Here is a 13336-nt window from a genome sequence, read left to right as displayed (position 1 = left end):
TTGTTTAATGCAGACCCTCTTTTATAATTATATCAGCTCTTTAAAGGTGCCACAATGGACAAACCAGCTGCAGGGCTGGTTCTAGCCTGCTATGTTAGGGTGGGCTGGGAGAAAAAATAGGTGGGCATCTTAGATGGTTGGAAGCACAGAGGTTAGAAAAGTGCATTACTTAAGTCTTGTCAATAAAGGTGTTATTATTATTCTAAAATGGAATACTGATGTATGTGAAAAATCATTAAAACTTCAATGATGAAAGTTCATCATTTAGGTAATGTTCTGTGTTGTTTTTTAAGGTCAGTGAATGATGCTTTCTCAATGAAAATGGCAGTATTTTGAGTGAGTTTTGGAGGTGATGTAATTGGCGATACAAGTTGGAAATGCAGACTGTATAAAGAGTTTTGAAAAAGTGGCTTCAGTAGTGACTGATGCTTGTTAGTTAGTCTCTCCACAGCGCTGCGAAGGAGGGTCTGACTAATCCAGCATTCTGGGATGGGCGACAAACATGCTCTGGTTTATTGGCATTTCTTTAAAACTATAGTGCGTAGTTTCTGTCGCCCCCATAAGGACTTCTAAGTAATGACAAGGCACGTCCACACGACACAAGCCTTTGGTGATCGTGTACACGACCCCACCCCTCCTCCACGCAGTTTATAGTAGCCATGGGGGATTAAAAAAACACGATGGACTCATCAGAAGAGCTAATTATCTTCACTTGAGTTTCTGCTCAGGAAAGTTGCCGGATGCCACAATCTTCTGAACATACTGAGAAATACAGAGAGAGAATTGTCTGGAGCTGATTGAATCTTAATTAGCTTGACAGCACATAATTTGGCATCATTTGAAACATTTGAATATTACCAGCTGGTTCCATTGTATTTATGTGGAGGATTCTTATATTGTCCATCCACTGTTCCTTATGGCATGTTGATTTTGTTGTAATAAAGCAAAATAAAAATGAAAGGAAAAAAGATAGTTGGCAGTAGAGGAGGTATGTATGTAAAAAAAAAAAGATCAACGTAAAACTTTAGAAAGCAACAGCCTACATTCACCTACAGCTATCTGTCACGTAATCATGATCACCCATGCTGTTCAAATATGAACAGAATGCAGTAGTTTACTAAATAATCTCATGTGGACTCTTGTGGACTCAGTGGTCAGAGAGCAGGAAAGGAGTGACTGGTGACTTGGAGGAGATGAGATGAGTGAATAGTGAGTTTTGGAAACTATACAATAGAATTGAATAAAAGTCTTTACTAACATGTAGTCTGTATTAACAAAACATTACTTAAATCATCTTGGATTTTTGCTTCAGAATAGTCAGTTTAGCTGTTAAGATTCTAAACATTTCTTCTGGGGGGAATGCTGCCAAGACCCCAAGCCTATACATGGACAATGGTCTGAAACCTGTCTGGAGCACAGAGGACATGGCAATCTGTTTGGGAATGGGAATCTACTCATAACAAGTTGATTTGCAGTGTCTTAAGCTATACCATAGTCTGCAATGGCCTAATATTTTGTCATGAATCAGATGAGCCCCCTCCTTGTTCCCAGAATGATAACAAGATTCTGCTGCGTGATTTGTCTTGGAGATTTCTGTGATAATACTACTACTACTACTACTACTACTGACCTGTTGGTGTAGTCGACTCTAGAGTACTTTATATGCCTTTTATTGTTTCGTGAATGCCTCAAAGGTCAAAGCTCTACACTTCCGCAACGTCATATCAGGCTACGATGAACAAAAAAAAAACAGACTTTTAACTGTAGCATTTGAGGTTTTGTTTGCGGACCTTCACGGGCTGTGGGAGTGTCCATATTTCCGACAGCACCCCAAAGCGACGTGAGCAAAAGCCCCGGGGAGCTTCCCGTCTCCGCCTCCTGTCCTAGCAGTCAGCTCACTGCGTTGTACCTGCTCGCACACCGAAACTGCTTGGTATGATTCGGACTTTCCACGCCTCTTCCAAACAAGAGTGATATATCTGCGGGCCATATTTGTACAGCTCAGTTCGACTTCAACTCTTCATTTCTTAAAGCTCCCCAGAGGTGTCCACAGACCCGTACAGTTTCTGTGTAAGGATGGACTCCGTTGCCTTCCTATTGCTGGCTTTCGTGAGCTTCTCCACGCTTCTTCAAGGTAGGCTAAGTTATTTTATTTAGCTAGTAAGAATACCTTTCAGAATAGTTTCGACATGATATACTGTGTGTGGCTTCATCGTAACTTAATTAATAACCTTTAGCCATTGTAACCTCGTTATGTGTTCTTTAACGTTACTAGTAACTTGGCGGTTATAGCCTGGATGTTAGCTTAATACCTGCATGGTGAAGCAACCTACACCTGAAGTTACCGCTCTTGTTTTATGACTATGTAGTAGGCTACTGATGTGTCGTCATATTTACTTCTTTTTACGCTTGTTTGGCTGCAGTGACAGAATAACTAGTAACGTTACGTGGTGAAAACCCATCATTGGTTTCGAGGGCTTTCCCCTAAAAAGAAATTTAGCCATTTCCCGTTGAAAAAAAAAAAACTAAATGTAAAGTGTTGGCGAGTAGAAAGGCGCGCAGATAAACTATCTCTATATCGTCATAGTGTATCTCGACCTATTGATTCATTAAGAACTCTAGCAGCTGTAAATGTTGGGTAAAAAACTTCCTGTAAATAACTGATGGGCAAACAATACAGGTGGGTTTACCATTCGCGATCCTCCTATCCTCTTATTAAAGCCAACTATCTGCCCAAACAAACAACCCCCGCCCCTTCTCCGCTCTGTGGAACAGGCATTTGATGCCACGGAGCTGGATTCCTGGGCTTTGTTTCTAATTAAGGATGTGGTTGTTTGAATTCCAAGCCTCTGTTTGTGTGTGTTACGTGTATGTGTGTGTGTGTGTTTTATTACTGGGTATGTTTGAATGGGCAATGAAGAGGCCAGAGATAACAAACTTTCAAATTAAATGACTTTGTCATTCAAGTCAAGTGATTATGTGTTTTCCCTCTCAAGGTCTAAATGCTGGGGACTTGTATTTGAACTGATTGTATTTGACTCTTGTGTGGGATAATGTAACATTTAACAAGAGTAGGCCATAAAAAGCAACTGAACATTCTCATTAAATCATACTGAGGGGTACAACCGGAGCATTTAAAAAAAAAAAAGGCTCCTGGGGCTAGCAAAGCCCTATTTTGGGAATCAGTGGTTTAGCCCTGTATAATATCTGATGCAGATAGGGAATTGCTTTTCTTTGTGAGAAAAACAGGGGCTGGGCTTTGAAAGAGTTTAAACACTATCACCAGCAATGGCACCACTGACTCACATTGTCTTGTGTCACTAGACAGGATAAGTCAGAATAGATATCCTCCCAGCTCTTATCTCTGAGTTGTGTCTATGTCACTGGCCATCTCTCATCATTCACAGAGCTGCTCTTTGTCAGGGTGACTGGAGGGCGGGTGGCTGAGTGTGTGTGTGTGTGGAGGGAGGGGGTGATTGGTTCTTGGTGTACTCAATACAACCAGGCTCACCATCTCCATCAGTTGATGATTCTGGCCTGTCTTTGGATCAGTGACTTCACAGGAGGAGGGGACACTTTTTTGGGGGGTGGGATTCACATTTCATTCATGATAAAATCCATATTTATCCTCCACATGATGACAGATATAAGCACACTAGATAGCAGCTGAATTCAGTTTCCAGCTTGATCTGTAGCATTCCTCACATCAAAGAGGGTATGCTTTCAAAGTGACTTTCCGACTCATAAGTTTGAAGCCATGGGAGGCTTTTTAGGGTGACTTTAGAGTGGTAAGCTGCCCGCGCAGATGCGAGGGGGTACTGCAAAGTGTGGGCTGTTGAAAAGAAATGTAGAGGTCAATGGTCAACACTGTTTAGAAAAGTCATCATTTGTGACAGAGAATTGCTTTTTAAGAGAACAGGTTTTTCACATTAGGAGTGTAATGCAAGTGAATTAAGAGCACTTTCTCATGATTCAGTAAGATCTCCTGTTGTGTTAACAAGTATTTTAGGTTGAAGTGGCATTTTATCTCTGCAGTCATTTGTAATAGTACTATAGGTAATAACAGAGCCATGGGGCTCCAAAATTGTGAACATCTAGCGATTTGTGACAACAACATGCCCCCTTACCTCCATGTTGCCAGGCATACATGCAAGCACACATTCCTTGTTAGATTACTGCCGTATGTCTACCTCGTGATTGTTGCAACAAATGTTATGATTATCACATGACAACTTTCTAGAGTTGGGATATCAAGTCTCATTGTAATATCAACCACTGTGCAGTGTTCTGTGTCTTATAAGCCTTCAAACTCATGAATCTTTTGCTCAAACTGGGCTTACTGGATCATATTTTATGTCTCATTGGTACCTGAAGCAACAACAACACAGCCCCTCGCTTTGTTTTGGTCTGAACGCAAAGCCATGCTCCATAATAGAGACCTGAAGTCCTATCCCCTTTATAAGATTGCCTTTTTCCACTAACCTCAGATAGTGTAGGTCTGCTGTATTTTTTTAAAGTCTTAAAAGCCTTAAAAGATGGAAAATAATAGTCCATTCTGTCCATTATTTTGGCTAAAGCCCCAAGATTTTACTGTCCAGTAGAGCATTAGAGATGCTGTTTAACTAGAATAACTAGATTATTGACAAAAACGTGTAATGTTGAAGCAGAGAGAGAAGTGTGAAGAAGTAAGCATAAACTAACGCTAAGGTGAGGCAGGCTTTTGGCTCCCTGTTGCAGGCCAGATTGGTTTTAGAGTTGTCACTCTTCCCTCATTTGTTAGTATCACAGACCAAAACTCAATTATTGCAACAAAGGGAGTTTCATAAAAGATAAGTTTGAATAAAATGTAACTTGTGTTACATTTTGTACTGTTTCCAGCCAGTAAATGTAATCTAAATGATCATTGCTGTAAAAAAATAAAAATAAAATAAAAAGTCCTGCTACCTGCCAGATATTTAGTAACTACCAGTTATTAACACACTTTACAAATCTACAAAATTTTGCCAGATAAACAATGAACTGTTCCAACGTCTTGTCATCTTATTCCAATTGCATCACTTTTTTCAGAGGACTTAGAGCTGGAAAATATGTAGAAAATCAAAATGTACTTAATTAGACTTTAGATACTTAATCATCAGTAATGTGGATAAAAAGACTAAGTGGGTAAAGGAAAATAATAGAACAGCTGTCAGTCTGGTCAATTTAGAAAATGACATCACTTTACTGTAATACAGCCTTTCAAACCAGGAAAAGACAACACTTGTCTCATGTCATGATACTACAATATCCAAAATTTAAGACAACATCTAGTATCTTACTGTATATCGATGTCCATATAATATCGAAATATTGTCCAGCCCTAACTCAGCCCCTATTACAGTACTGGTCCTTTGCTGTCAAGTTTTGATTCTTTTTGAGCATGGATTATAATTCATTTCAATTAGGCTGTGATCATATTCTACACAAGTGCTTTGAAATGGACCAAAGTACCACATGCTTTAGATTGTGAATGATATTCAAATAGATGAAGCTCACCTAAACCAAACTGTACTCATTAAAAAGGGGGTAACACTGCTGATAATTGACAATTGGTGTGGTATGCCGTTGCACTTTTAGTTGCTTTTGCTCGGGAGACGTGATGGCTTGAAATGCTATCTCCAACTGCCCCGACCTGTAAAACAGCCTGTCTTTTTTTGGAGGGAAAAAATACCTTTGTGGGAGTGGGTGTTGGTGAGGGAGGGGGAGGGGTACCTTCAACTGCCTTCAACCAACAATCCCAATAGCTGATTTCTGAAAGGTCACAGTGTGTTTGAAGAGCTGGCTAAATCTTTCTGTCAGATGGCTTTAGTTTGATCTGTTATTCAGAAAGCCCTGTTCAGCCACGTTAAATAAACATCCCATAACTTGCTCTTGTCATGTGAAAGGGGCTAAAGGTTTTCAAGGTTTTCTCTATGAGTTAAGACAAGTCCATCTCCCGTGAAATTAATTCAAAATCAGAATGCCACGGTGTTCTAGCTAAACGGAAGGCTGTTTTAATTAAATTCTTAAAAGAAATCATTACTTAAAAACCTGAGACAGCTTGAGATGTCATGAAGATAATATCACCAATCAGAAGAAAAATTGGTAGTAAAATGTGGTCATGGTATGAAGTCTACAGCAGTAATGCATCAGTGATTCAGCGCTACAGTCTTCATACCAGAGGGTCTGATTTTCTCACTCGAGCTGGATTAATGTTTTAGTCAGCAGCCTCGACAGACTTGTTTTTCCCTCATTCACATGGAGGCTGAAATGCAATCAGCAAGCAAGAGGCTTTTGCACACCGCTTCATTATAAACTTGAACTTCATAAACTTGAACTTCTTGGAAATGATTTTCCTTTCCTTTTTTGCTTTAGAAATAATTTTGAGTCTGTTTTATTCAGACTTATCACAAGTTGCATTTTACTTAAAGCAATACATGGAAACGTTGCATCTTCAATTGGCAGCAAGAGGATCTAATATAGGAGATCAGGTATCACGTAAAGCTTACAGAGCTATCATGTTTGCCTGGTCAGGTGGTGATGCTTTATGAGAAAGCACCATGAGGTAGCCGCTCACCACAGTTTAATAAACATAGTTAATGTTGTGGCACACTGTCTTCAGTAGCAGCTTTTTATGTTTACGTGAAAGTACTGCACAGAACAAACGGAGACTAATGACAGAAGAGAAAACAGAATTTTGACAATATATTTGCTCAGTAGGGAATCATCTTCTCAGTCCCTTTTGTCAAGGTAAGAAGTGGGCCTAATGCTGGGGCCTCACATCAGGCTAGCTTGTGTATTGGGCAGCACAGTGGGTTTCCCCCGCTGCCGTTTTCAACAACTCCCCCAACAAAAAATGCACCTTACTCACCGAAATGTCCAGAATCAACCAGCAACAGTAGCTGAAACTCAATGAGATAATAGGTGAACACACATACACACACACACACACACGTGCGTGCAACTTCCCATATAAGGCAGTATGACTCATGTGTTACCCTGGTGAGTGTCAGGTTGTTTCCATTCTATAATGATGTCATTGTGAAAGTCATTTTTCAAGTCCATGGAACTGCATCAAAACAAGAAGTGAAACTCTGTGTTAATTGGGAAGAAAAATTAAAGTTCAAAGTGGTTTACTTTGCCAAGAACAAACTCTGTGGGGAAATGCTCACAAAATGAGGCAGCAGGGAATGAAGGCAGTTATAACTTACCATGCCAGTTAGGTAACTCGTGTGATCATGCTTCTGCATTCTGATTGACTCAGTTGTTGATGGTCAAAACAAGAGTCAAGAAATATGTTCTCAATTTTTTACCAGAATTATTTTGAATCACTGGTAGAACTGTAAGATTAAAATGTCTAGTCATTGGTGGAAGAACTGTCTCTGGTGATAGGATGATACTCATTTACTCTGCCAAGCTCTGGAAGACTTGTAAAAAATAACCTGGGTACTGAGGGGTTCTTAGATTATCTATTGTGGAAGGTCATGAGACAGCTTTAGGGAGTAACAGGAAAGTTTGGTGACTGCGGGTGTGGGGATCCACAGTTCTCGAAGGCAGTTCAGTTTCCATTTAAAGGGGGGAAAAAAGTCCCAAGCTGATGGTGTTGATGGGGTAAGTCAAAGAGCTCATAGCCATAAAAACGTTTTACACTAAAGCAGCGTGAAGAAACATCTGTTATTCTATTACCTTTCTGCAACATCTTTGGACCGCTCATGGTGACCGGCTGAAGACAGCTCTTGCCTCCCACCCTGTCTGCAACCGTTAATGGAGTAATTTCAGCTGTAACAGAAATGGTGCCTTCCCTTATACTTAGCTCAAAATCCTCAGGGAAATCGACTTTCTTACTTAATCCCCCTGGAACCACACCTCTTACCATACATGAAAAATGTAAATGAAAGTTTTATCATCAAGCTTGTTATATGTTATGTGTGTGTGTGTGTGTGTGTGTGTGTGTGTGTGTGTGTGTGTGTGGGTGGTGAATAGGCTCATAAATGGATGAGTTTGGAATGAGCATGTGGTGCACAGAAACTATTACTATTATTCTGAGGAGGTCTGTTAGATACACTTTAAATAAAAGAATAAATGTATATTTGCAATGTGAAGCTCACTTTGTAGTTGCTGAATACATTGTCCAAATGGCAGAGAGAAGGTGTGGAACAGAATGTGAAGACACTGATCTGTTCGGAGAACAGGTCAGGCAAACGGTGAATTTTGGCTTATTTTCTTTACTGAAACTAAACCTGATAGTGAGGACTGAAACAAACTGTGACTTATTGAGCTGACATACAAGTCTCCAACGCTTCACTGAGATATTTGTAAGACTCAGATGATAGCTGCTGTCGAATTGAATAAACCTCCTGGGATCCTGTTAGAACTCACTTAAAACACAAAACATCAATAGCCATAAAGGATGCTTTCACTGAGCTTGTACTCCTATGACCAGTGGTCATTATTGCAGCCTTAGATTTCAGTTAGCTGCGTGTACCTGGGAGGGGCCCCTAAAAGGAACCAGAGAGGAGGAAAAGCTCTTTCACCACAGAGTTGATGGAGGTCTGGAGAAAATCCAGTCAGCATCGCTGCCCTCCCTGGAGATTTCTTATGCTTTTGACAACAGCTGGCTATTGAGCCAAAACTGAGGTAAAATTAACTTAGAAGCTGCAAACGTAATAGAGAATAGTGCTGCATTCAGTCTCTGAATCAATGAGTTCATAAAGAAATGCAGTTCTCAGGATTAGCAATGATCCCTAAAGCATCCGATTAATCCATTGAATAGCCATCATTGGTGCATTTATGGGAACAAAATAGCCGGGCCTACTGTCATCCAATCAACATTTGAAAGATGAGTGATAGCCAAACAAAGTTCATGGAAGAAAAGAACACTGCCGGAAAACTCCAATCTATGAAATCCACACTGAGCAGCATAATAGTGATCAAACATGCTGTACAATGGAGAAATATGTAAAGACCAAATTCTCTTCTGAAATTTAACACTTTAAAGTTTCTTTAAATACTCATCACATACTTTTTTCAAAAATGTAACAGTTACCTTGTATAATCCACACAAACCCCACTTCACACTGACATGAATTAAACAGAAAAAATGTCATGTTTAAAGCTGGTTGGCCTATTACTCCTCTTATGTCCTTCCAGAACAGTGCTGAAGAACACCAGAAGAAAATGCCAGGAGTTGAGTTCTCATCAAAACTAAAATATGACTGGTGTGTTACTGCATGCAAAATTAATCACAGCATACAAGGCCAGATTCCCTCCTAAGTTACTGTATGACTGGCTGCTTTAACCTGCTTTTCTCGTTTCTGAGCTAAAAACACAAATAAACACTGTTTTTCACCATTGTTCACTATTGAGCCTTTTTTGTAACCAGTAGGCTATCAACAACGTTTTCTTCACTTCACCTGTTCCCCTGACTTTAGCAGTTTAGATAACACACTTGATTGTCCCGCTGTTATTACAGACATAGCCACAGACACTGGACTTGTTCATGGACTCATGGCGGTGCATCACTGCAGAATGAATATATGGAAAACACTGGAATTGATATTTGGTGTTATCTTTGGCACAAAAAAAAGATTTTTCTAGCCTGACAGACCACCAGGCCCATACCATTATAGAAGAAACACTAGACTTGACATGAGTATACCTGATATTTGAGATGCAAGCATTTGACTTGTTGTTTGACCTGCATTCATGAGAGTCAGAGAGGTTATCTATGCAAGCTACTACAATAAATACTTATATTTACTTATACAATACAATAATTAACTCAATTTCATTCTTTTTTTACCGGTGATTATTTTTTTCTGTTTTTAGTCCACCTGATGCAGATTTGCTACAAAGATAATTGGCTACACAGGGTGCATATTTTTATCTGCCTGAATCATATATATTTTTTAAGCCGGTCAAAACAACTGTGGCATTTAAAAAAGAGAGGGATAGCCACTCTTTTCAAGATAATTAGATTTTTTAGCAAGACGTCTGCTCTGTGACTTTCTCCAGCTTTTATTTCAAAATATTTCATTTCTACACAAGCAGGTAACAAGTTTGCAGACACATTAAATTAGCTTGATTTGACAGAGAAGCATGTACCTGCCAGCCAATATATAGTGTTACATAGTGTATATGTAGGCAGAGCTCAAACATGCCTAGGGGTCAGAGGGCACAATGCTGTACAGGCACGGTGATGTGGAGTCTGTGTTGCAACTTCTGCTTTGCTGAGAGTGGTGGCTGACAATGTGCGTCGCCGAGGAGACAGGAAAGTGGGTTATGTTGACATTGTTTGTTATTTTTAATTGGTGCGTCCCAGTGGCTTTACAAAGCAAACATTCATCTTGTGTTTTCTCCTGAAGGTTCCTAATGCTTGATGAAAGCACTACAGTTGTAGATGGCCCGGTTTGTGTTAAACTACTTCCAGCTGAAGTTTCATCCCCTACCAAGTCTCCAGCTCTCAGATTGTTTGTAAGCATAACAAATAATGGTGCTGTTTCTATTGAACGTTGGAATTCAACAGCCAAGATGCTTTGGACTCAACTGACTGACTTGAAGGAGCCTGCAGCTTACAATGCAACCACATGCTCTCTTAATTAGGATATGCCGCTGAAGCCATGATGAATAATTTCTGACTTCTTTTGTTGTGAAATATTTCATGTTGTGTCTTACTTTTTGGGTTCTGCAGAGATTAAGAGATGCTGGGGGAAAAGGTACTGCTAAACTCTCGGTTTGAAACTTTGGATAAGCTGTTTTTTTTTTACAAGGTCTCTATGTGAATGCAAATTCAAGACAAATTTTTACAATTCCTCAGTTAGTTCAGCACAAATAATAACACAACTTAAATGCATGAGGTAGTAAACATCAAGATGAGAGGAAGTTTCAGCTGCATAAACGTGTCTCTTCATTTCTAAAGACAGTACTGCTGCAACATTAGTAATCAGCAGTTTGGGACAACATGGGAATAAAACACTTAGATGGACAGATGCATCAGTGAGAACCTGATCATACAAAGTGCTAGACGCAAAAACTGAACTCAAAGCCTTCCTGTTCTCTCAGGCCTATGAAGTGTGTGTGTGTGTGTGTGTGTGCGCGCTGTCTGGATTTGACGGTGAAATGAGTGGTCAAAGCAGCAGCTGTGAAACAGTTTCATTTCCTATAAGTTCTTCACAAGAAAAGTCCTCCGTTATTTTAATGCTTTTATTATGAAGCAGCAAAATTAGGAAATCTTGGGGCTTCATCAGCATTAACCTAATAGGACTCCTATAAGCAAACATGAAACGTAAAATAAAGCAGTGAACTAAATATGAACTAAACTTCAAACCACAGACATTCAGTTAGAAGCTACAAATGTACTGAGAGCTGAACACACTGAGACTTTTAAAAATAGCTTACATACATACACACACACACACACACATATATATGTATATATGGGCACCCTGAATAAATATATATATATATATATATATATATATATATATATATATATATATATATATATATATATATAAATGCTACAGTTACAGTCTATGGTCGGTACACAGCAGCTTTTCATTTTTCACTTAATTTATGTGAAAGTAACAACTGACATAAACACACAACCAGCCTACTATATGCAAACCCAAATGATGTATGTGTTTATTTGCTTATATAGCAAGGAAGTGAGATCCGATGATAAGTGGTCACTCAGGATGCTTTTGGAGACACATTCTACAGACAGGTGAAAAACCCACGCACCTAGAACTGTCCACTAATGATCACTCAGATCGGGTTTTAATACCAGGTCAGAACAGGCATCGCTATGAAGCATTTGTTTGTTTTCAAATTCCTCTAGCATGAGCTAGACCCATTGGGAGCTTCTAACTGTAACATCCAATTTGAGCCAAGTGCCGTTGTGTGATATAAACATGAAAGATTTGTCTTCCCATCAGACAAAAACTGCTCTTTCAATTTTTTGAACGCACAAGGATTTTAAAAGCAAACACAAAACAATGTCAAAAATCAAAACATTAATTCTGAAATAAAAAAGTCAGAACCTTAACATTACAGTGTCACAAAATGAAAATCCTTATTCAGTAGAATTCATGAGGCATTTTCTAGTCTATAACACAATGTTTACAGAATTCCCTCTTTTACTTTCCCCTAACCACCCTCTTGTGGTTGTATTTTGCTGTTATCCCTCCAGCATGCTGCTTCTGCTGGTAATCTGAAACCTTAAGCAGCCTGAAGCCCTGGCTTTTGGTTTTAAAGCTGACAGACAACTCTGTTTGTGAAGCCGTTGCTTATACAAGATGAAGCTTCACATATGACTTTAGTTGTGGATCACTAGCTCTGGTGCATCTCAGGTTTCAGTTCTGTGAAGCAGGAATGCTACCTGGTCTTTTCCTCATGTTCACACAATCTGCTGGAGTTTCATATTAATACCTCTTAAGGCAATTACCACTGAACGTCAGCTTTGAAGTCTGCCATTACTATTCATGGGGCATTTAGATCTGTATTTATTGAACATTAAACTGTTGAAGACAAAGGGTTTGTCCCTCCCTCTGATCTGTGATGACATATGGTAGCCCCGTAGAGAACAAAACTGAAAAGATGAAAAGGGTGTCACAGCTTTAATGGCACCATGTTATAATATAAGGCACACCTGATTGTATTAATTGAGACAATTATCATTACATTTTTGTTATTGTTGTTATTTCTGCTGCATTTACAGACAAAAAGGATCCATTATTATATTTTAGTGATAGTCTATATCTAGGATCTAAGCCATTTGATACATTTCAATCTTCCTCCATACTGTAACTCTTGTGGTGCGTTTCCCCTTGTGGGACTAATAAAGGATACATCGATACATTATGGTCCAGTGGAGTAGACATTTAGAGAAGTGTTAGATGTTGTCAGCAGTTTGGGCTCTGTCACTGGTCTTCTATTTTTGCTTTCATGTTTGAAGCTGTGGCTGAATGTCTTTAATATTAATGGTTTAAATATCATGCATCATATTTTAGGAATAAATCTGAAATTGAGTGCCACTCTTAGGGCTGCACAATTAATCGAATTTTAATCGCGATCACGGTTTTTACTTCCCACGAGCAATTTTTTTTTTAAAGCGTCATTTCATAGAACGCTCCATTTTTTTTTTTTAAAAGCCCATCTACCGCTACTACAGTCTGATCATTTGCCACTCAGAGTAGTTCCCTGCACCCCGTGCAGCTTAGTTTCTAGATGGAGACAGTCACAGAGGACAGAGTAACGGGAGAAAAACTCAACAGATAGCAGTCGGTCATTCGTCGGTCTCAAGGTTTACCAGTTTACC

The 13336-nt window shown here is 39.3% G+C and overlaps 1 protein-coding gene across 6 annotated transcripts in view; it reads left to right on the top strand.

The window, feature by feature from the left end:
- Nucleotides 1-1859: 1859 nt before the first annotated feature.
- The window catches only part of alcama (activated leukocyte cell adhesion molecule a), a 79952-nt gene continuing 68475 nt past the window's right edge, over nt 1860-13336 (top strand). For 5 of the 6 annotated variants that reach the window (XM_032533576.1, XM_032533574.1, XM_032533575.1 and 2 more), the window contains exon 1: nt 1861-2134. In XM_032533576.1, coding sequence (XP_032389467.1) covers nt 2077-2134 — 58 coding nt within the window. In that variant the 5' untranslated portion in view covers nt 1861-2076. Of the gene's footprint in view, nt 2135-13336 lie in introns of all 6 variants that reach the window. The other variant, XM_032533577.1, reaches the window with a different exon arrangement.

The sequence above is a fragment of the Etheostoma spectabile genome, chromosome 13 (assembly GCF_008692095.1).
Source record: "Etheostoma spectabile isolate EspeVRDwgs_2016 chromosome 13, UIUC_Espe_1.0, whole genome shotgun sequence".
In the NCBI taxonomy this organism is placed as follows: Eukaryota; Metazoa; Chordata; class Actinopteri; order Perciformes; family Percidae; genus Etheostoma; species Etheostoma spectabile.
This window is presented reverse-complemented; position numbering and strand designations above follow the sequence as displayed.